Here is a 24,449-nt window from a genome sequence, read left to right as displayed (position 1 = left end):
CGCTGCCAGGGTTGGGTGCGCCGCTGAACGGATGGCAGGGGGAGGCGAGCGGATTCCTGAGGAAGCCGGGTCAGGTGAGAAGACCTTAGGATATGACTTGAGGGTTAGGGGCAGGTGCAGTCCAAGGCGCTGGTGGGGCTTTAACGGCGTCGGGCGTGGGCGTAGGCGCGGGCAGAGTCTGGGGCCTTGCAGAGGAGGGGGCGTGGGGCGTGTGGGGGACGACCTGGAATGTAAGGATGGGGGGGTCTAGGATGGGGCGGGCGCTTAGGCTAGGAGGGCGTGGAAAAGATCGGACCCTGGGACTAGTCCTGAAGGGGATGGCGCTCAGGATGCTGAGGCGGTGGGGTGTCCCGCGCTGGGTGGTGTCCGGGGTGTTGCAGTTCGTGAAGGTGGGAGACGGAGGGAGGAGGGCGGCGCAGGAGTGAGCAGAAGTGGGGGAGGGTGGGGCGAGTGTGAGAAAGCGTGTGGGCCAGCGGGTGGGCAGGTTGCCGTCTTCGGAACTAGAGCCAGGGTGGGACAGGGGGCCACAGCTTGCCGGCACAGACGAGGTGGAGGACAGATGCCAGGTGCTTTAAGGAAAGTGTCTTTGCCTTTATTTGCTTTAGCGGTGTGCGAACACGACCAGAGAGCACAGTATGGAAACTCCCTTAAGGTCCTGGCCTAAATTACCAGCTCCTTTACTCAGTTTTCAGGTAGAGGTTCTAGTACTCTCATTTCGTCCGCTTAGTCGTCTAGGCGTGTGGCTCATATCAGCTCAGCGGTGGTAAGTTTTCCTGTTTCAGGCGTGGGAGAAAACAAGTACAGACCTGAGGGATGTGGCTGGATTAGGGGCTACCTGGAGTTAGGTGTTTAGTTTTGATTGCAAGATAAGGTTTTCCTTTGGGATTAGGGTTAAATGTAAAACCACCCCTCTGGGACAGTTAATTATGGAAAAGGTGCTTGACTTCCCACAGGTGGAGCTAGAAATACATGATTCTTCATGCCTTCCACCCTGTCCAGTATTATTTTTTCCCCTCCTTTACTCTAGTAATAGTGGGAGAAAGATCAGGAAGGATCCAGGTTCCTTTTTTTCCCCTGCAGTCTTGTACAGTGTTGCATATTCTTTATTATCATATTCTTTGTCACTTAGCCCTTGACCAGCTTATGGTTTAAGACGGCAGTGCTGTCTTAAACAGAAATAGCTAACCTCCTAATTAGTGCTGGTAAATCTTGTCCGCCAAAGTGATCACCATTCTGGATGGTCTGCAGCCTGCTTCCCTCAACATTTTATTTTAATATAGTACCCCCCACCACCACCCCCAGCCCAACCTTTCTTTGCTTTAGTAGGAAAATTTTATTCTCTTTTCCTTCCAGATTGTCATCTGGTTCCATGAGCTGTCTCTGGGATCAGTGGCTTAAATCAGCAGTGTCGATTCCAGGATGCTTTGAGACAGCTGATGGGAAGTGGGTGTAGATCTGAGCAGTAGTTATAGTGTGATGTAAGCGATTGAAAGTGCAGTGATCTGTGTGTATCTCCCTCTCTTCCTGAGTGCATGACTGTACGTGCATTAGTGAGTGAGCAGTCGTGCTCTGTAGTCGACCCTGCAACCCCACTGGGATTTGGAGCAGAAAGTTTGCAGCCAGTCAGTTGAAGCTGAAATTTAGGGCTGTAAACTGCTGATTCAGTCATGACTTCTATTTCTCAGCCTTCTGCTTTCACTTCTGTGCTCATTCCCTGCTTTCTTTCATACATTCCTGCCTTTTCTTGAATGCTCTGTTTCTCCATTTAATTATTCTTTTCTCTATTTCCAGTCTTTCCTGTTTTCTTTGCATGTCTTCCTCCAACCCCCTTTTTTCTGTGTTTCTTCTTTACTCCTGTTGTACCACACTGTTGCCAATTGTGCTTATGTGTTTGTTAGCTGCGAGGACTGGGAAACAGAATTATGGTGATAGAGTCTCATTCCTTTTCGTCCTTGACTCACAGACCTGACGTGCCTACTTACTTGCCAGTTGGTCATAATTCAGGCTTGGCTTGGGTATTAGTATTAGCCCTGACCCTCTCTGGTGTGTGCATTACTCCTGCCTCTGTGTTTCTCTACCACCATAAAATATGAAACTGAATTAGGTAAATTGAAGGTGTTTAATATCTTATGGTCTTGACTTTTCCATTTTAGCTATTTGAGTGTCATCTGTTGCCACCCATTGATGTCAAGATGACCAAGCTGGGATTTTTACGGTTGTCCTATGAGAAGCAGGACACACTTCTGAAGCTTCTAATTCTGTCAATGGCTGCTGTGTTATGTGAGTGTGCATGTGGACCTCTCTTTCTTCAGATATGGAAAGGAGAAAATCTTGAAAAAATCAACAATGGCTCGCTTAAATGCCTTGTTTTTTTCCAGCAGATTGTAATGTGTTCTTTTTACTGTTCTCAATCAGTAGAATTTTGTGAAAGCAAAATAAAAGAAACACAAGGATTATAAAAGTTGGGACTAGTGATCTGGGAAAGAATGAGAAGCACGCTGTACTAATTCTGTTTTCTCTTAGGACTGAAAGAGATACTGGGGACTCTGAGATACTGAATTTTGTAAAAGATACTTGCCTTCTGTGGTTGCCTGCCTTAGTATTTCTGAAAATCTCTCCAGAACTTACTCTGTTTTCTTAGGTTTTTCTAGCTCTTCATGAGTCATAAGTAGTCTTGATTTCCTTACCTCTTAGTTTGCTTCAAACTGAGGTTTGGGGAGGTGAGGTTGTGGGGAGGGGAGGTCAGTATATATACAAGACGACCATGTAAATTGGGTGCAATATTAGTAGGTGAATGTGTTGTCATAGGCCTTGATAATAAGTAGTTAAATGTGTCCTACTTAAGTGGAAATGTAGGTGTCATTGTCAGGGGAAAGCGAACTTCTTTGTTTCTTCTGTGTGGGAGGAATGGATAAATACTTTATTCAGCATCATTTTGTATTTCCTGTGACTTGTGTGCTGGATAATACTATTATCTCTATAATACTACTACCTACTATTGTTTTTCTTGGTACATTACCATTAAAATAATAGTTCTCTGGTTTTTACAGCGTTCTCCACTCGTCTCTTTGCTGTCCTGAGATTTGAAAGTGTCATCCATGAATTTGATCCGTGAGTACCTTTGCTTGGTCTGGTATTTCCTTTGGGAAGCATTTAGGTTCATGGTTTTCAGATTCACGTTCCAGTGAGCTCTCCGTGATGGGGATGGACTTTCTATACATTTTGGGGGGAAAACTCTCAAGTTTTCCAAAGGAGATAATTGTCTCCTTTTGAAACATTTCTGTTGGAATTTGAAACCAAGTGAGTCTCTCAAACTCTTAAAAAATGAGAGAGGCGTTGCTGGTGTGCCTGTCTCTTAAGATCTGGCTAAGCTAAGAGAAGCCTGGCTTCTCAGCTTGGTAGACAGTTAATGGTGCAGATTGAGGGAAAGGGGCCTGGGCCTGATGTGTGTTTGAGGTTCAAAAGAAAAATTATAGGTCATGAACTTGAGATCTGTGACTTTTTTCTGTTTAACAGTGAATATGATAGAAATTGGGCCTGTCAGTTAAGTTCTAAGACACTGAGGAAAATTTAAAGCTGTGAGTTGGATTGGAGATTTTATTAGATAAAAAGAGGCATAGGTGAAAAACATTTACTGAGCTTCATTTTGTTCCAAGAACTGTTTTACAGATTATCTATAAATCCTTACAATAACCCTACGAGAAGGAGGTAGTGGTGTCTCTTTTCCACAAATGTGGCTGAGGCTGGCAGAGACCATTCAAGGTTACACACAGAGTGAATGGAGGAGCCAGGATTTGAATCTACGTTTGTCTGTTTCTAGACACTGGAGTAACTATATTATGTTACCTAACGTTAAGACTTAATTAAAAATTTGGAGAACCAGAATCATAGGTTCTTGAAACATCATTGATATCTTAAAAATAGCATATTCAGTTTATGGAGCATTGATTCAAGTTTAATACCTGCATGTGTTTGCAATTTGTCATATTGTTTTGTGTAGATATTTGAAAGCACTTTGGAGGCATACAGATCTTTTCTTTGGGGCCTCCCAAATCAATTTTTTCTGTTTTTTTTTTTTTCTCTCTCATGAATGAGGAAACTTATATCCTTTTGTTTCTTGATCACCAGTCTGTTAGGGCTTTTTCTCAGACCCTCTAGATGAGCGAACACTGAGATGAGATGGTCAGGGAAAGCAAGAGCATCTGCTCTGTAGTTGTAGAGATGGAAGGGACTGTACAGATCATGTGATTTGACACTTCTTTTTGCAGAGCAGGAAACTGAGGCCCAGGGTGTGAACCCAGGCCAGACCTTTTCCCACTAACTTGCACTTCCTCTGTCTCACTCTGCCTCTCCTACTGTTAGGTAAAGGACATGATTCTGACACATGTTGACTGCCTGCTCCCCTCATCCCTTCTGTCTCCCTGACAGTTACCAAAATAACATTCATCAGCAACAACCAGAAGGATAGAGATTTCTGCCACCTGCTACTCTACTTACTTCAGCTGCTAAAACTTGACTGACCAATGAGGAAATAGGGTTAGAGGGGTGGGCAGGAAAGATGGTTAGTCATGATTATCTTTAGTGATTAAACAACTCCCTTTATTTTATTTATTTGTTTATATTTTTATTATTTCCATATATATTTTTGTCTTTCTTTTTTATTTCTTTTTAAATGAGAAACTTAAGAGAAGGGGTTACATAGCTTGGACCTAAAGAACTGTGTCCGTGTATAACTGTAAGCATTTTATGTCAAGTATTTTTTATGTAGTCTGTATTTTTATGCTACCATGGAGGTGGCATTCAGAACTATTTTAGATAACAACATGAGTAGATCTAATTACAAGTTTAAACACTTATTAAGAAGTTTGTGTTATGGAGTGGACTAAAAAATGTTCATCCTGCGTATGGTGTTACACCCACATCTTTAGAGATGCTCATCACCTAAAGTTATCCTTGTCTCCTTGCCTGTGGTATGGAAGTATTCTTCTGTGTGTTCCCGTCACTTGAAAAGAGTCAAGTCTATTGGTGTCCACATCTCAGCTGTCCTGTCTTTTGAGTGCTTGAATTTTCTGACTGGGGCTAATGCCTACTACATGCCAGCCTGGTGAAGCATTCTTCTTGAGTGTTTTCTTATAAGGTTAGACTACGGTTGCATTTCCTTATGAGAGAAGCAGTGCTTTAACTGAGACAAGCATGGAGCTAGAAATGAGGAGGCTTATGGTGATGTAAAATGATTTTTCATGCTTGAAATACTTTTTGGTACCAAACTGACTTTTATTGGAGCAATGATAAGTTCCTCAGTGGTGTAACCTGAGGAGCAAAAGTCACTGCAAATTGAGGCAAGTGTTTGGGTATGGTGAGGAGGAGACACAATTCATTTCTTTCTTGTTATAGGTACTTTAATTATCGGACTACCCGGTTCCTGGCTGAGGAGGGATTTTATAAATTCCATAACTGGTTTGATGACCGGGCCTGGTACCCTTTGGGACGAATCATTGGAGGAACAATTTACCCAGGTGAGGGGAACAGGATTTTTTTTCTTCACAGCAATAAGATATTTGTATATTATGGAACAGTGTCTTTTATTTCTAATATCTTCATTTTGTGACACTTGTAATTTCATTCTGATTGCAGATTCCTAAAAGTAGATCTTATATAGAAGGGAGAACATGTATGGGAGAGCGGGAATGGGTAGTTTTTCATAAATTCTGGACTTCTGCTTGAATCCATAGGAGAGAAATTTATAGGCCTCCTGCAGTTGCTGTATTAGTATTTCTGGTGGTTTGTCAAAACCTGTGTTATCACTTTATTGATACTTGGATTTTCCCTTTCTCTTTCCCTTAAGGTCTTTGTCTTACTAGGATAACCTATTGGCCTTTCTTCTTGTTACAGGCTTAATGATCACCTCCGCTGCAATCTACCATGTCCTCCATTTTTTCCACATCACCATCGACATTCGGAATGTCTGTGTGTTCCTGGCCCCTCTCTTCTCTTCCTTCACCACCATCGTCACGTACCACCTTACCAAAGAGCTCAAGGTGAAGGATTTGGGGTGACAGGAGGCTTGGGAATGAATGTTGTTGAACCTCTCAAGTTGATGCTAAAGGGTGGGGGACTGAGAGCCTTAGAAGGGCAAGGAGCCAGGGGCTAAAGACAGCTTTTGCTGAGCCGAATTACTGAGTTCACCCCAGCCCCTCCCTAGAATATGTGGTTTCTTATCATTAGCAACTGTTTAACTTTATAAGAGAACATATGAAGGTCAAATATAAATTGCTACATACGGGAAAAAAAATATTTAAAATGAGGTTTAGATTTTGAATTCCTCACAATCTAAGGGAGAGGAAAAATAACTACAAGAAGCGTTCCGAAGTGGTTAGTTCTTCCTACTGGAAATGGACAGTTAGCAATTATTTGTTGATTTTTTTTCAAATGTTTATTTAAAAATTCTTAAACCACTTGGCTTTTGTAGTAGGCTCCATAATACTGACTCTCTTCTAGGTTTCTGCATTGCTGACCCTGGCTCCCTGGATGCTATTCTTAGTTTGTGGCTATGGTGTCAGGGAGATACCTGAGAGGTGATAGACTAGTAGGAGGGCTTGGGAAACTTGAGTTTAATTTGGAAACGTTTTCATCCTTCTCCTTGCTGCCCTTGTTCCAAATTTGACTCTTTCGAACAGACAAGTCCTTCCTTTTTTGGAGTGTGGGTTATACTTTGTTGTTCCTCTCTCCTGAGTTCACAGATTGCCTAGGAATATTCCAGCTTTATTATCTAAGCTCCCGGCATCTTTAGTCCAGAGAGATTGTCACCTCTCTTTGTTGGCTTTTTAGCTCAAATACTTATGGTCTTCCTTTGATTGTCCTTGAATAACTTGTAGAAGTGTGACTGGTGTTCCTGTGGTGTGCAGATATTGTTAGGGGTAGGGACTCATAAGTCTGGGGATACTCCAGCCAAACAACCCATTCTGGGGCAGCATCTGACAGCTTACATGATTTGTCTGTTCTTAGCATGTGTGTACTCAGTTTCAGACTTGACATCATCGCAGGGAATTGGTTGTGAAGTATGTAGCTTTCTTGTGCTGCGAACATTTCTAGCATTTCTAGCACCACATCTACCGTGGAAAGTGTCACACTGTCCTCTGGGCCCATTGTAAGCAGAATGGACTAGCGGATCCTCTCTTCTCTTTCACAGATGTATTGGTGTTAACTTCCTGTTACCCCTCTTGTCTTACAGGATGCAGGAGCTGGACTTCTTGCTGCTGCCATGATTGCTGTAGTTCCTGGCTATATCTCCCGATCTGTGGCTGGCTCCTATGATAATGAAGGTAAGACTTAAAGTGCTGAAGAGGATCTGTTCACCTCATTATCCAGTAGAGCTTCATGAAGTGCAGTAGAATCTGGGTTCAAATCTGTTGTTTAGTGATAGCAAAAATGGTGTCTGGGTGAGAAGATTAGTGATAGCAAAAATGGTGTCTGGGTGAGAACATTAGAAATGGGCAGGAAGGGACTTCCCTGGTGGTCCAGTGGTTGAGACTTTGCCTTCCAGTGCAGGGGGTGTGGGTTTGATCCCTGGTCGGGGAGCTAGGATCCCACATGCCTCTCGGCCAGGGGACCAAAACATAAAACAGAAGCAATGCTGTAACAGATTCAGTAGAGTCTTTAAAAACAGTCCACATCCAAAAAAAACAAAAGGGCAGGAAGGGACCTCAGACAAGTTTATATTCTCTCTCTGTCATCTCCTCTAGAAAGGTAGCTGATAATTTTCCTTATATAAGGCCTTTGGCTCATCTCTATACTTCTAAAAGTAGAGTTAAGTGTTAATGTTGGTTGGTACTATTGTTTTAACATTGTAATCATTTGCTTTATTTTCTTAGATGAGAGGAATGGATATTCTTAAAACTATAGTGACTTTTATTGACTTATTTCCAATTCAACCTGTATTTATTGAATGTTATTGGTAAAACAGTGTTAGGTATTATAAAGATAGTTAATGAATAGGAGTATTGGCTTATAATTAAGGAATTATAGGGATAGATAATGAATAAAATTATGTTAGCCCATAATCTATTAACACAGATTAATGCAGACTATAAAAATAAATAATGATGGGCAGATAGTATTATGTGCCATGAGAGAAGGGTGAACAGAGTACTTTGGGAACGTGGTGAGAGGAGAGATTAATTCAGATTTGGGGATCACGGAAGGCTTTTTGGAAGTAGTTGTATTTGAACTGGGCCCTGAAGTTGGAACTTCGTTAGGCAAATATTAAGGAGAGAGGCAGTCAGGGCATACGGACCAGCTTGTGGTAAGATGTAGAGGCAGGCTGGTGCTTGATAGTACGGGATATCTTTAGGACTGAAACAGCAGGGAATTTAGTGCCTGGAAAGAATAGTAGTAATAATGACTAACACTTACTGAGTGCTTGCTGCATGCTAGGTACTATTCTGAGTGCTTTACATGCAATAGTTAAATTTGTCTTCACAACAGTTTTATGAAGTAGATACTATTATGGACTCTTTTACAGGAAACTGAGACAAAGGGAGGTAGAGTAATTACACTGTTAATGGGTAGTAGGTCTGAGATATGAATCCAGGTAGTTTGTTCCAGAACAGTATTAAATACTATTCCAGCATGGCCTTTTACTGAATTTTTGTGTTCTTTCTGCAGGGATTGCCATCTTCTGCATGCTACTCACCTACTACATGTGGATCAAAGCAGTAAAGACTGGTTCCATCTATTGGGCAGCCAAGTGTGCCCTTGCTTATTTCTACATGGTAACTCTTCACTCCCTACTTTCAGGAGTCTCTCTATGTCTGAATACGTATTGGGATCAACTGATATAAATTGGAAGTAGCTCTTGGGCTTTGAGACCATGAACTAGAGGCTAAAAGTCTTTATTGTCTCTTGTGTCCATACAAAGCCTAATCCAAGGCAGGCAGGGATATCCATTGTATAATAGCAAGATAGAGATAATTTTTTTAATTTTTAAAGGTCTCCAGATACTATATTTCCTGTGGGTACATATTGGTTGGCCAACTCTCTTTTCTGGTGTGTTCCCCTTAAATTTTTCCTTTCCTGATGTATATTTTTTTCTCTTCAATCTTGTAAACACCGAGACTTCTTTCCTTAACTGCTTCCACTTGCTCACATTTCCCTTGAATCCCTAAATCCTCTGTGTGACCTTACAGTATAGGGTGTATCCAGATTAATGCTGAGAGTTGGGGGCCTCTTGTTTTGTGATCGTGATGGCAGGAGCCATAGCGAACAGAGGATTGAGTGACAGTAATGGGTGTTAATTTCATTTTCCTACTTAAAGAAGTCGGTTATTTAAACTCTTTAAACCACTTGGTGTAAATAAAGTTTTTGGTTACTGTAAAGAGATGTTCTTTAAAAAGGTCACAGGTAACATCCTAAGGTACGATGGTGGTGATCCAAGGAGGAGTGCTCAGACGAACTTTTCTCTTTCATCCTGTCCTAGGTCTCTTCATGGGGAGGGTATGTGTTCCTGATCAACTTGATCCCGCTTCATGTACTGGTGCTGATGCTCACAGGACGTTTCTCCCACCGGATCTATGTGGCCTACTGTACTGTTTACTGCCTGGGCACCATTCTTTCCATGCAGATCTCCTTCGTGGGTTTTCAGGTGAGCCCTAGACTGAGTGGGGTTTTTAGCTTCTTCCCCTTTTTCTAAGCAGCTCCAACTAAATTGATTTATCTTGGATTCTGGTGAGGATAGTAAAACTTATTCACAGGTCTGACCTTGCTAACACTGCTTCTGTTAACTGAAGCAACAGAGTCATTGGTCATTAAAGTCTGCCTCCTGGAGTGTGTTAATATTTGTTCATGAAGTTTGAATTTAATGACTCCTAACTTGGCTTAGGTTTATGGGAGGAGGAGGGATATTTTGGCTGAGCTGAGTTAATGTTGAGTGATCACACTTATCTTTTTCAGTCCTTTTTAATGCGAATGACTCCATTTAATAGTAATGACCCCTGAACTTTTATTCGGGCCTAAGTGAAAGTTCTTTAGCAAGCAAAGCCTGGACCTTTTAACCGCATTACCCCACAGGGTTAAGAGACAGCTATTAAGTCGGAGAATAACGTGGTATGTGTGATTTCTCATGTAAAATTCTTAATGAAAGTGGAACCCTTATTCAGGTCAGCAAGTATTTCTTTACTGATCACCTGCTGTATGCAATTTGCTAATACCTGGGAAATGTTAAAAGTAAACGTGTGGTTCTGGTCCTTAAGGAAGTCACAGTCTTGTTGGGAGAGAAGCACATGCTTCTAGAACCACTGGTCTGCGGTCTAGTCGTTCTAGAAATGTGGTTCCTGGACCAGCAGGGTGAGCAGCATCTGGGAACTCATTAAAAATGCAGATTCTGGGGACCTGCCACAGATCTGCTGAATCAGAAGCTCTGGCGGTGGGGCTCAGCAGTCTGTGTCTAAACCCCCCCTCTTCCTGTGTCCTGCCATGATTATGATGCCTGCAGGAGTTTGAGACCATTGGTCTAAGTTATGGAAGAGATCTAAAGGGTGTGGAGTATAGAGGAGAGTGATGGATTTCAGTTTGGTGGATTAGGAGGAAATGGTATTTGCATTGGGCCTTGAATGATCAGAATTTCCGTGAATGCAAATTTTGGGAAAGTGAGAATTGCAATCGAGGCTCAAGAAATAGCCTGAGCAAAGGCCAGAGATGTAATAATGATAGAGTGTGGTACACTTTGGGGGACTCTAAATATTCTTTGGAGAATGAGGCAGGTGAATTAGACCCTCCTCTAGATTGGTCCTAATTCCTTGGTGGCCTTAGAACTCATTGGACCCTTTGGTCTGAACTTGGTCAGGATAATTCAGGTCAAGGCTGGACCCGTTCTTTTCCTAACAGTCTCATACATATGCTTTCACCTACAGCCCGTCCTTTCATCAGAGCACATGGCAGCCTTTGGGGTCTTTGGTCTCTGCCAGATCCATGCCTTTGTGGATTATCTACGCAGCAAGTTGAATCCACAGCAATTTGAAGTTCTTTTCCGAAGTGTCATCTCCCTGGTAGGCTTTGTCCTTCTCACCGTGGGAGCTCTCCTCATGCTGACAGGTAGGGAAGGCTTTTAGTATTAAGTGTAAATGGGTATGAACATAGAATAAACTGCAAAAATATGGGTTATTTCCTGGCCACAGAAAGATTCATTCTTTTCCTCCTATTTCTCTTGATTTCAAGCATATAAAGTCCAACTTCTGCACATTCAATCCTCTTGTCATCCAGTGTTTGGATTCAGCATAGAAAGAAAATCATATTAGATCAGCTCTTAATTTCAGAAGACCCACACTTGGTGACAGGACTGTATTTTACCATGCTAATCTTTCTCCTCTTTGTGTGTGTGTGTGTGTGTGTGTGTGTGTGTGTGTCCTTTTCTTTCCTATTGGTAGGGTGGGAGAAATCCTAACATTGCTTGCCCTACAGTGTGGCCTCATCTAATCCCATATGACAAAACCGTGGCTGTTTAGTTTGGGTAGCATGCCACATTTTCCTCCTCTCTTCATCTTCCTCACGTACACTTCTCAGAGTCTGATTTGATTTTGCCCAAGACTGTGTATTCAGAGCAGCACTGGAGGACTGAGTGACTTAGTTTATAGCATTGGCCTTGGTTTGACCAGATTTGTCCTAAAACCCTTCTAGGAAGTATCTCTGCCTCCCTTCTCTCTGAGTTTGTATACAACCTGACTTTATTCTACTGACTGTGCTGACAAAAGCACTCTCAAGTTTGAAAGAAAGGAAGGAGTGAAATTTTCAAAGTATTGGTGGCATTTAAACAAAAACCTCGTCCTCCTCTGTCTCAGAGAAGCTTATTAAAATGGAAAGTTGTGATTAGTTAGGATCACATGTTATTTTGTTTCAGAAGTAATTGTGAAGTATTTGTTGCCTCTTTGCTTCCAGGAAAAATATCTCCCTGGACAGGGCGTTTCTACTCACTGCTGGATCCTTCTTACGCTAAGAACAACATCCCCATCATCGCCTCTGTGTCTGAGCATCAGCCTACGACCTGGTCCTCGTACTATTTCGACCTGCAGCTTCTCGTCTTCATGTTTCCAGGTCTGTCTGCCTTGTTCTGAAGTGGCCTTCTTTCTAAGAATCATCATTTGATTCAAAATAAGTAAAATACCCTCATCCTTGTGTTTTTGTTGTTGTTTTTGTTTTTTGCCTGTTTATCTATGCAGTACAGAGGATGGCTAAGCACATTTTTCTAATATTTGAAGCAGAGTAGAAGTCAGAAGTTGAACAATTGCAGATAACTGGCTAGTTCAGAGTCTCACAGTTTTCTGTTCATTTGTATCATAAGTTACAGTTCAGCCCTAGTTCAGGGTTTTTGAGTACTTCTAGTATACCCCGCCCCTCATCCCTGACTCCTCCCCGTTTCTCTTCTTGGCAGTATTGAATTTTGAGAATAGGCATAGCTGACTGTAAAACCTCTTCATCTAACTTATCTTCTGGCCAATTCAGATATGTCTTAGAATTTACCAGTGGTAGGGACTTTTTTTTTTTATTAAAATAACTTTTTTTTTCTTATTATGAAAGTAAGTTGTCATTTGTAAAAATATAGACAAATATTTAAAAAAGTAAAATTTCAGGAGTTCTCACCACACGCCTGTTGCTACTGTTAACGCTTTGATGTATATTCATCCATTTATTTGTTGATTAGAAGTCAGATGATAGAGTTTTTCCTCTGACTTTTAAAATTTCATAATCATGATAATTTATGTTATTTAGTATTACTTTAGAGAAATAATATTTAAGATATATCATTTGTTAGTTTTTTAAGTACAGATGTGTGTAAAGAAGAAGGCATATGGTTCATAAACTTCCACAGCAGTATTTTAATTGATGTATTTTATTCTATTTTATAAATATTCTGTAATTAACTACATCCTTAATGTTGGACATTTATGTGGTTTCAGATTTTTTGCTGTTTTAAAGAGTGCCATAGTAACTTCTTTGCATGTGTCTATGATTGTTTTTTCAGCTTTTCCCTTCTTTTTACTTTTACTTTTGTAGTTGGTCTCTATTATTGCTTTAGCAACCTGTCGGATGCCCGGATTTTCATCATCATGTATGGTGTGACCAGCATGTACTTTTCAGCTGTGATGGTGAGGAATGCCTGCAGTTTTAGCGAACCTTTCCACCCCTAGCTCTGAGGGTTTTCTTCGTCCCCCTGCACGGCAGGTTCAGTATTGATGCTGTGCAGGGGCTTCCCTCTGAGCACTTGAGGGGCTGCGTGGTAAGGCTGCTCACTGTTGTTGATCCTTCCCAGGAATGTATGGGACACTCATACATTCTGATTGTGGGGCCCACCTTCCTTGGATTCATAACCCTTATGTTAGGGAGACGCGCTTTGTCGCTTGTTGGAGAAAGTGACCCTGGGCGGGTTCCTTCCCCTCTCTTTCTGGTGTCTTAAAAAGGGAGATGATGTTTTTTTCTTAAAGGCCCGGGTTCTGAGTGCTAGGTTGTTAAAAGAGAGAAGAGAGTTTATATATTGCAGTTAAGTCAGTGCTTCTCACACTTTTTTGATCCCAAACCACAGTTAAGAAATACATTTTATATCATATCATTGCTCAGGGTATACATATATACATGTAGAACTGAAAAACAAACTTTAAAAAAATATATATTCTACTATAGATGTATCAAGTATTTTCTCTTCTATTTTGTTCCATTCCACTGACAAATCATGTTTGTTGAAAACCCCTAAATTGATGTCATCATCTACTAATAGGTTGAAATCTGTAATTTGTAAAACACCGATTGTGATCTTGCTTCCTGTTTTTTTCAGGTGCGTCTGATGCTAGTGTTGGCGCCTGTTATGTGCATTCTTTCTGGCATTGGAGTCTCTCAGGTGCTGTCCACTTATATGAAGAATTTGGACATAAGTCGACCAGACAAGAAGAACAAGAAACAACAGGATTCTACCTACCCTATTAAGAATGAAGTGAGAATTAAGCAACGCAAAGAACTAGCTTGGGGAACTGTGTGTGTCTGTGTGTGTGTGTTTGCATTTGTATTTTGTTTGTTTGTTTGAGTGAAGGGGAGTAAAGTAGAGCACTGTCACAAGAGGTCGGAATGAACTCACATAGCCTCTAATTTATTCCGAGTCATCTCATCTGTATTACTGACTGTGTGTAAGAAGCTGTTCTATGTTACGTAAATTTAATTTGGTTTACAACACAGTTCTTCTTCCTTGTCTAGGTGGCAAGTGGCATGATACTGGTCATGGCTTTCTTTCTCATCACCTACACCTTTCATTCAACCTGGGTGACCAGCGAGGCCTACTCCTCTCCATCCATTGTGCTGTCTGCTCGTGGTGGGGATGGTAGTAGGATCATTTTTGATGACTTTCGAGAAGCGTACTATTGGCTTCGTCACAATACTCCAGAGGTGAAGATTTGGGAGGCGTGGGATTGTGCTGTAGGAGGAAGGGAGAGACATTTGATGTTATAGTGAATCAAATAGCTTTTAGATGGGTGGAAAGCTTGGAGAAATTGGAACTCTAGAACATGGTGTTGAATGAGCCTTAAAGGTCAACCTCCATTCGATTCAGGATTTTTTCTATAAGCGACCTTTACTGGTAATTATCTGCACTCTGCTTGGACACTTGTATTGACAGCATGGTGATTTTATCGTGAGGTAGGCCATCCCAATTATAAAAGAAGAAAAGTAGTTAATAAATAATACATGTTTATTGTAGAAAAATCAGAAAATAGAAGCAAGAAAAAGAAAAAAAAGACATAAATTTTCCATAAAGGATCACCTAATGATAACCACTTTTAACATTTTGGTTTATACCTTTTGAGAATCTGAAGTGATTTTCTTTCCAATAGCTACTGGGAATGGCACTTCTGAGTTAGATTCTTATAAGAATTTCTTAATCCTTGTTCATCCTATCCTGTGATTTGTTCCCCCTCTCCCACCCCCCTTCTTTTTAGTAACTGATTGTTGTGACTTTGTTTTTGGTCATTTATTTAATATGGTTATCTGATGACACCAGGCTGTTTATTTGGAAATATTGCACAGCCCACTACACCTCCCGCACCATTATGCTTGTTTGTATAAGATGATCTGGGATGAAAGTATTGGCAATGTTGGGTTGTATAATTTGCGTTGAGATTTCATGATTGTATGTAAATGTAGGACCAGGTACCAAGATGTATTTTCTTGTTGGGCATATGTTATTCTGTGAAGAAACTGATTAATTAGCAATATCTCACTTCCTGTCAGATGCCCTTCCACCCCTCTTGTATTGGATTTTGGAGGCAGTGAGAAGCTTGTTATTTCCATCTCCCATTCTTCTTTCAGGATGCGAAGGTCATGTCATGGTGGGATTATGGCTACCAGATTACAGCTATGGCGAATCGGACAATTTTAGTGGATAACAACACATGGAATAATACCCATATTTCTCGAGTAGGGCAGGTAAGGTGAAGGGGTCATTTGAGTGTTTGATGCACAGGGTCTAGTGGGAAATACTTCTCCGTGAGGGATCATATGGCCTGGAATTTTGCACTGAGAAATGCGTGTGTGTTTTTCTAGGCAATGGCATCCACAGAAGAAAAAGCCTATGAGATCATGAGGGAGCTTGATGTTAGCTATGTGCTGGTCATTTTTGGAGGCCTTACTGGGTATTCCTCTGATGGTAATGTACTTGATTCTATTTCTAGCTACAAGGCATAGATTCTAAGAGAACTAGATGAATCTCCTATTTTTCTATCCTTTTACCAATATCTTATCAACATATTGTCTTAGGTGGGGAAGTTTCTAAGTATTTGCAACTTGAGGTTTGGTTATTTTGATTTTTTTTTTTTTTTTTGCAGCAGGTAGGAAGTAGATATAAAGAATTCTTCTCATGTAGGTATGGCATGCTATAATTGTCTAAAGACCTAGGAGTAGTTCCACAACCAGTGAACAATAGAGAATATAAGGCTTCTGAAAATGAGCTTAAGAATTAGCATTTTTTACTGGGTTTAAGCCATAGAATCATCTGCCAACTTAAAATGTTTTGTATATATATATTTATATGGCATATGTTAACCATGTTCCCTATGATTATTAGCAAAATCGTATGTTTGGAAGAATCATCCAAATATAGTTCTCTGCCTTAAAAAAAACTTTAAAAAATTAAAGCAATACCTGTTTATATTTTAAAATGTTAAATACTTCTGAAGGTTTATAATAAAAAATGGTAGTCCTCTGCCCCTAAAACTACCTTATGACATCAGTTCCCAGGAAAATTATTCCTTCAGTTATTTCTTCTAATACTTATGTACATATTTCTAAATAATATGTATATCCTGCTATTCATTGATCGATCATTTTAGATACCCTGTGTCAACTTCTTATTAAGGTAGATAAGGAATTTAGTTCTTTTTATGATCCCCTCCCCCTTTCTGTCTTGCATCTTCTCAGTAGAGTTAATGATCAGTTTTTGGTTAAATCCAGATAAAGTGTTTTCATCATGACTAAGTAAATATTATTTACTGCTGAGTCAACCTGTACACCATGGTTACATTGTTATCTAGAAAAACTTGTTTTCCTGCAGTTAATAATTACCTCATATTTCTGTCTTAATTTTCTTTGAATATGTGGTTACTTCTTAGACATGTTCAGATTTTAGATTATGTCTGGCTTCTGATATAGACAGACTTAACAAATCCACCTGGATAGTATATGTAAAGTGTCAGTATAAAGTAATAAGACTAGTTTCTATGTGTGGTGGGTCTTGTACAAGCAGAGGAAGAATGATGATAGCAGGGATGTGGTCCCAAGGACTTGAACTTTCACAAACAATTGTTTCAGCACCATTTGGTTGTGTGTGATTATAGGTTTTTTTCTTGCTAATAATAATAATTTATCCAGTTTTGATCAGCTCGGTGCTTTGTGACCACCTAGAGGGGTGGGATAGGGAAGGTGGGAGGGAGGGAGACGCAAGAGGGAAGAGATATGGGAACATATGTATATGTATAACTGATTCACTTTGTTATAAAGCAGAAACTAAAAAAAAAAAAAATAATAATAATAATTTATCCAAATAGTACAGGAAAGTATTTGTGTAGGTATGTATGTTTGTGTGCATATGTATTTTTATATATGCGAATGTACACACATATGTGGTAGAAATGGATAGTTCCCTGAAATCTTTAGTATTCCATGATAACGTATATATATACCTATCACATTTTCTTTATCTGTTCATCTGTTGATAGACTAAGGTTGTTTCCATGTCTTGGCTATTGTGAATAATGCTGCAGTGACTGCTGATATCTCTTGGGGATACTGATTTCATTTCTTCTGGATATATCCCCAGAAGTGGGATTGCAGGATCACATGGTAGTTCTATTTTGAATTTTTTGAGGAACCTCCCTACTGACTCCTGTAGTGTCTGTACCAATTTACAGTCCCACCAGCAGTGCACAAGGATTCCCTTTTCTTAGCATCCTTACCAGCATGTCTTTTGTCTTTTTGACGAGAGCCATTCTAGCAGGTATGAGGTGATGCCTCATTGTAGTTTTGCTTTGTGTTTCCTTAATGATTAGTGATGTTGAGCACCTTTTCATTCATGTACCTGTTGGCCATTTGAATCTCTTCTTTGGAAAAATGTCTTTTCAGGTCTTTTGCCCATTTTTAATTGGATTATTTGGGGTTTTTTTGCTATTGAGTTGTATGAGTTCCTTATATATTTTGGATATTAACCCCTTATTTGATATATGGTTTACAGATATTTTCTCCCATTCCATAGGTTGCCTTTTCATTTTGTTGATCATTTCTTTTGCTGTGCACTCTTCCGTTCTCAAAGCTTGTCAGCTTTTTGCTTCAGACATACCTGCCAGGGAGCTATAATATCAGTACTCTAAGATAGTTGAGTTGATGCTCTGGGGTCTTATTTTTGGTCCTATTTCTGGCTGTGTGGTCTAGGCAAGTCTCTGTGCTTCAGGTTTTCCATTTGAAAGATGGAGGTACGATTGCAGACATTCCATGAGGATAATAATATTATTTCTTGAATACTTACTATGTGACAAACAATATGTAAGGTAACATGCTCTTACTTATAATACTGTAGCAGCCCTATCATTGCAGATACTCTCGTTTTTCTAATTCGACATATGAGGAAACTGAAGCACAGAGAGGTTCGGTAACTTGTTCAGGGTCACCACCTAGAATTGGCAGTGTGGGAATTCAAACCCAGGCAGTTTAGATCCAGAGTCTGTGTTCTTCACCACTGTGATATTCCCTGGAACCCTTTTTAGTAGGGCAGTAGGAATCTTTTCTAATGGATCAATGATTCATCATATACTAATCGTCTATTTCCCTAAAGCCTTTGGGGGAGATACAGGGAGTGACATATTCTAAGAGATAACCTGAGTTGATGGTGCTATCAGTATTTATGGAGCCTGGTAGTGTGTTTGACATAGAAATGTTGACTTCTCATACAGGTGCTTTAGAAGTTTGTAACTTTGCAACTGTAGGTCAAGAGGGAGCACATTCTCTCTTCTCTACCTTTTTGGTAAAGCTGCTACTCCCTAGGTCAGTGCTCTCCAATGACATGTGGGATCCACATACGTCATTTAAAATTTTCTATTAGCGGGGCTTCCGTGGTGGCGCAGTGGTTAAGAATCCGCCTGCCAATGCAGGGGACAGGGGTTCGAGCCGTAGTCCGGGAAGATCCCACATCCCGTGGAGCAACTAAGCTCGTGTGCCACAACTACTGAGCCTGTGCTCTAGAGCCCGCAAGCCACAACTTCAGAGCCCGTGTGCCACAACTACTGAAGCCCACATGCCTAGAGCCCGTGCTCTGCAACAAGAGAAGCCACCGCAACGAGAAGCCCACGCGTCGCAAGGAAGAGTAGCGCCCGGTCTTCGCAACTAGAGAAAAGCCCGGTCTTCGCAACTAGAGAAAAGCCCACTCGCAGCAACGAAGACCCAACACAGCCAAAGATAAATAAATAAAATAAATAAATTTATTAAAAAAAATTTTTTTTCTATTAGCCATATCAAAATAAGTAAAGAGAAACAGGGAAAGTGAATTTAATAATTTTATTAAACTGAATATATCTAAAACATTAATGTGTAACCAAAATATTTTACCCACTTTTTTTTTGTTTTATTTTGGACTAAGTCTTAGAAATCCAGCATGTATTTTATACTTACAGCACATCTTAATTTGGACTAGCCACATATCAAGTGTCAGTAGCTACATGTGGCTAATAGCTAGTATATTGGACAGCTTAGCCCTAGCTAATACCTGGGACTAACTTCAGTTATGACTTAAGTCTGGGCCAATAGCATAGGATTTTAGGAGTCTACAGGAAAATCTATAGGAAAAGCTGTATATTTTGAGGAAAAAAGTTTTGACCATACATTAGCTTTGTTATTTTTATAACTTAGAGTTAAATGGTACTATACCCCATTAGAAAAGTATTTGGGGGAATTTCCTTAGACATAGTGACCTTTCATTAGGTGATTTAGCTCCAGCAACCTTTGTGATAACAGCAGTTTTTTCTTTTTCTTTTTCTTTTTTTTCTAGACATCAACAAATTTCTCTGGATGGTCCGGATTGGAGGGAGCACAGATACAGGCAAACATATCAAGGAACACGATTATTATACTCCAACTGGGGAATTCCGTGTGGACCGTGAGGGTTCTCCAGTGCTGCTCAATTGCCTCATGTACAAGATGTGTTACTACCGCTTTGGACAGGTCTACACAGAAGCCAGTGAGTGATTCCTGATAATGTTAATAACAACAGTAAGAACAGTAATAGCTAACACATACAGTGTTTTTTGTATGCCAGGCACTGCTTTAAGTGCTCTATATCTACTAATTCATTTAATCCTTACAACAATCCAAAAGGTGGATACTAATATTATTCCCATTTTATATATGAGGAAATTGAGGTACAAGTAGGTTCCTTAACTGCCCAAAGTCACGTAACTAGTGCAGAGTCAGGTTAAACTCAGGCAGTCTGGCTCTAGCTTTTGTGCTTTTGCCCATTACTTTTTATTGCCTCTCAGTAAAAGGTATTGTGGAGAAAGGAATGTGAAAGGGGATAGAGTGAGATAAAGGACTTTACATTTCTTCAGATAAATTGAAAGTAATTTGATTAAGTCTTTCTTTCTGACTTCTTTCCTTTCTTAGTTCTGCAGTTGGGACTATTTTTGAATTAGATGCAGGCCTGTGACATCTGATAGGTTCAGAAGGGTTGCTAGTGTATCACAGAGGCCATGGGTGGCAATCCTCAGGAACAGAGGTGCTTGGAAGTCAGCCCTCTGTCTCTTAGAAGAGATAACCTCCATGCGCTCTGCCAAGCATCATCTCGGAGAGGACGTGAGTTAGGGTAACACTTGATTTGCCCTTACTAACTGATGTCCTTTTCTGCAGGCCCTACTCTCTAAACAAACTGCATGCTAGGGAATAACATTCCAGTGGGATGATTAATCAAGTTGACTTAGTATTTCTGTAGGAAATAGCACTGTAGAAAGATGTGTGTCTCCTTTTTTGTCACTTTCTAGAGCGTCCACTAGGCTATGACCGTGTTCGGAATGCTGAGATTGGGAATAAAGACTTTGAGCTTGATGTCCTGGAGGAAGCATATACCACAGAACATTGGCTGGTCAGGATATACAAGGTGAGCAGATGTTACACTGAGAAAGCAGCTCTAGTGCTTAAAAATGGGGCCACATGTTTATAAAATAGGGATATTTCTAATGTCTACAAAGTAGCTTGTGACTCACTTAGAATTTTTCTATTTTTATTTTAGATTGTTCTTAGAAAGTAGGCACTCCAGTCTTCTGTCATTCTGGAAGTGGTTACAGTGATATTTTTCCAGTTGGAGCTAGACTTGATCTGTTTTAGTGACTGTCAGTCTTGGGGCGGTGGGGGGAGAGAGAGAGAGAGAGAGGGACAGAGCGAGAGAGAGAGAGAGAAGGAGAGTGTGTGTGTGTGTTGTCGAACTACATTTTCTTCTCTCCCACTGAAGAACTTACGGCATAGAGAGTCACACAGAAGTGTGTTATATCTCTTACGTAAGAAAAGGTTGAGAACTCTTGCTGTATTTGGAAGAGTAGCTAGTCTCACACCAGAGCCAAACCAGGCAGCATAATCCAACATAATCTGTCCCCATCTGGGTGAACCCAGCTCAGTAGAGAAGCTCTCCCATGTTGACCTGATGATTGTAAATATTAAACTGATACCTTTCTGTTGCAGGTGAAGGACCTGGATAATCGAGGCTTGTCAAGGACATAAATGTTATGTCCGTTCGGCTCTGATCTGCTTCGCACTGAGTGTGTCACATTTAGGGCGCTGAAGATGGTTTAAAAATATGCAGTTTATAAGAACAGAGCGTGATGAGATTAGAATTGTCTGGGAGGTTTTGTCCTGGGCAGTATGGGCTGAGCCAAATGGAATGATCTTTATAATTCTGAGCAGGTTACCAAATGAAATGTCATGGCTTTACTTTGGTCAATTAAAGGGGGGAATTTTTTTTAAAACGTGCCTTATTTGTTTTGACTTATGACTGATTTGAGGAAGCCTAAAGTTTATGCTGGGCTGATAGAAGGACAGAAAACAGACCTCATCTTTGCTCTTAGCTCCCTAAATGAGCCACATAGGGGCATTCTGTCTTTCTCTCTCAAATCAGGAGAACTATCAAGGACTAGCTCAGATCCTACATATACAAACAATTTTGTCATTTCAAAAACTGCAGTACCTAGCACAATGCCTTGCACATAGTGGGTGCTCAGTAAGCTTTTACTGAATGAATAAAAGTTTGTGGGACCAGAGGAGTGCCATTTCTGGGCAGGAAAGGCAGCTGCATTGCCATCATGTCGCTGTTCTCAACATCTCTTGTCCTTAGAGGCTCTTTGACTACAAGGGACAGAAGGTGGCTAGCCAGACCTGATCTCACCAGTGTTCTTTGGAACTAGCTAGGTGTTTTTGTTTTTGAACAGGAGTAAATCCAGTGATACTAAATCAGTAGTTTTGAAGACTTAAGGCAAACTGAAATTATTCTCAATGGAGAGGAAAAAACTCCTCTAACATTGTGTATAGAACTTGATGGTCAGTAGGTGTTTTTGAATTAGCTGATTTGTAACCATACGCATCTATCTGAAATCTAGCTTTTCAGTACTCTCACTTATCCTTTAGCGATTTCCTTTAGCTCATGCACTAAAACTGTTGTGATTATTTAAAGGTGAGCTTCTCTCTCCCTTAGTCTCAGCCTCTTTGTTATTATATGTCACTAACAAGCTCCATGATCTGGTTCTGAAGCCCTTGACAAATTAGCTACAAAAAGCACAGGAGTTCCATCTATATTTAATGTCAGGACAAACAGCATTATGTTCAGTTACAATAGGGTATTTTATGTATTTTAAGACATATGTCAGTGATGTGTATAAACCCTTAGTTATTAAAAAAAAAAAAAAAATACAAGGTAACTCTTTACTGTTACCTGTTTAAGAAACAGGAGCAATGACATGACTTTCAGATAAGTCAAAATGGTGCTCCTAAAGGTATGCTCAGGTCTACCTGTGTACCCAGGAAGCAGCCTTCCAAACCAGTTTATGTACCAGGTGCTTCAACTGTGGGTGAGATTTAGATCTGATGTAAGATTTGATTTACTGTATGTAAATACATGACTTGATTTATACACAGAATTCCCCCCTAGTGGAAGAGGTTATTCAGAGGTGGGTTTTTGTTTGTTTGTTTGTTTTTTTTAACAAATATGAGTAATACCAGTTAGAGATCATTAGTGATTTGCCTCTGTAGGAATGGAATAACCCTTTATCACTGTAGTTGTTACTCTTATGATTTTAATTTTGTTACTTTCTAGGCTACATGAAGCTATATTTTTTTTTAAATTCACTTCTAATTTCCATTGTTACAGTGAACTTAGTGTAAAAGAAAATCAAATAATTCTAAAAAGCAACAACACTGTTTTCCACCCCCCACCCCCCCCCAAGGTACCCACTTTCAACTCAGCTGATTCTCATATTACTTACCTCCATATCATTAAATGACTTGCTTTATTTTGCTATGTGTTGGTTTTTCAATTTTAGGTATCATCTGTTGACTTTCTGGTGTGGAAATTGAGGATTTGGTTCTTTTTCACCATCCTGCTATTCCCATGGACACACATATTCTTACCATCTCAAGGCTCTATTATAGTTATGGTTTAGGTTAACTCAGTAGTTTTTACCTTAAGGCTTTTCACAACTAGGCCATGTGGTATATATACTGTTACTACTTTTTTTTTTCTGCTTAACTTTTTTTTGGAGGGAGTTTTTTCACTTGTGTTTTGTACTTGTCACTGATTTCTCCCCAGACTCACCTTCATTTGTGTCAGCTTCCTTTTAGTATGTTCAACTCATTAGGTATTCATTCTTAGAGATGTCTTCTGTTTTGGTATATTCCAGTTTGGATTGGTTTACTCTCTAGGTTTGCTACACACCTCTTGGGTTGGTGTATCCTTTCACTGTCATATTGTGTGTTAATCCCCTGACTTCTTCCTTGATTTATCACCACTACCTTCCTGAGAAAGTGTGTGGGAGATACATTTCTTGAGATCTTGAGTGTCTGTCATCACACGATTCATAGGTTGGCTAGGTATAGAGTTCCAGGTTGGGATTAACTTTTCCTTAGAATTATTTTTGAAGGCATTGGCCCATTGTTTTCTGTCTTCTAAATGCTGAGAAATGCAATGATATTCTGATTCTTATTTTTTTTGTATGTGTCCATTCCCTCTCACTCCCTCCCCAGACCTCTTAGTATCTTCTCTTTGTATGTAATATTTTGAAATTTTACCAATGATGTGTTCAGAAGCTGGGTACTTTAAACTTGGAAAAGTCAAGTTTGGAAAAGTATGGAAAAAGTATGGAAGGTCAAGTTCTTTTGTCTGGGAAATTTTCTTGAGTTATTTGTGGATTCCCCCGACTCCCTTTCTTGTTGTGAAAAATAAGTTACTTGGATTTTGGACTTCCTAGATTAGTCTCCCAATATTCTTATATTTAATCCTCTGTTTCCCATCTTTATTCTTCCTTCTGGAGATTTCCTAAACTTTTTGTTTCTAACCTATTTTGTTTACTTTTTTCTACTATCATGTATTTTTTTAAATATCCAAGAGCTTTTTGTTTGAATATTCCTTTGTTTGGACATCTTTCATATTAAAGGCCTTTTCAAAGTCTTGCTTGTTTGCTCTTATTAAAGAGTGGGACCCTAAAAAGCTGACTGGAAGGTCTGTTTGGGGTGGGGTGGGGCTTATTGAATGTGGGCTTCATTCTCCTGTGATCTGGCTGAGTTGTTACATTATAAAATCCCTGATATTGGTATCTTTAGATCTTTTCTTCTATATAGGTAAGATTCCCTCGAGAAGGCTTTTATGTCCTCTGAAGGATACAAGCCAGGCTGCCAGATTTCTG

The 24,449-nt window shown here is 40.0% G+C and overlaps 1 protein-coding gene across 3 annotated transcripts; it reads left to right on the top strand.

Moving 5' to 3' along the window:
- STT3A (STT3 oligosaccharyltransferase complex catalytic subunit A) lies at positions 1–21,528 on the top strand. Of its 3 annotated transcripts, XM_061203208.1 has the most exons (19): positions 104–132; positions 686–763; positions 2,154–2,280; positions 3,051–3,111; positions 5,395–5,516; positions 5,893–6,038; positions 7,232–7,322; positions 8,665–8,771; positions 9,476–9,640; positions 10,908–11,088; positions 11,929–12,084; positions 13,045–13,136; positions 13,820–13,975; positions 14,233–14,421; positions 15,340–15,456; positions 15,574–15,676; positions 19,562–19,750; positions 20,547–20,662; positions 21,241–21,528. In XM_061203208.1, exons 3-19 carry the CDS (start codon positions 2,193–2,195, stop codon positions 21,277–21,279), a joined length of 2,118 nt encoding a protein of 705 aa, XP_061059191.1. In that variant the 5' UTR covers positions 104–132; positions 686–763; positions 2,154–2,192; the 3' UTR covers positions 21,280–21,528. The 3 variants fall into 3 exon arrangements, with proteins under 3 accessions (XP_061059192.1, XP_061059191.1, XP_061059193.1); XM_061203209.1 differs by lacking the exons at positions 104–132; positions 686–763 and adding an exon at positions 1–74; XM_061203210.1 differs by lacking the exon at positions 104–132 and having other exon boundaries at positions 679–763.
- The last annotated feature ends 2,921 nt before the right edge of the window (positions 21,529–24,449 follow it).

The sequence above is a fragment of the Eubalaena glacialis genome, chromosome 10, assembly GCF_028564815.1.
Source record: "Eubalaena glacialis isolate mEubGla1 chromosome 10, mEubGla1.1.hap2.+ XY, whole genome shotgun sequence".
NCBI lineage: Eukaryota > Metazoa > Chordata > Mammalia > Artiodactyla > Balaenidae > Eubalaena > Eubalaena glacialis.
Note: the sequence above shows the minus strand (reverse complement) of the source record. Positions and strands in the feature narration are given on the sequence as shown.

Excerpts from the sequence above, each read along its gene's own strand:
- STT3A (XM_061203209.1), top strand. The coding sequence starts at position 2,193 with ATGACCAAGCTGGGATTTTTACGGTTGTCCTATGAGAAGCAGGACACA. Across the intron at positions 6,039-7,231 it reads ACCTTACCAAAGAGCTCAAG|GATGCAGGAGCTGGACTTCT; the intron begins GTGAAGGATTTG and ends CTTGTCTTACAG. Across the intron at positions 8,772-9,475 it reads CCCTTGCTTATTTCTACATG|GTCTCTTCATGGGGAGGGTA; the intron begins GTAACTCTTCAC and ends ATCCTGTCCTAG.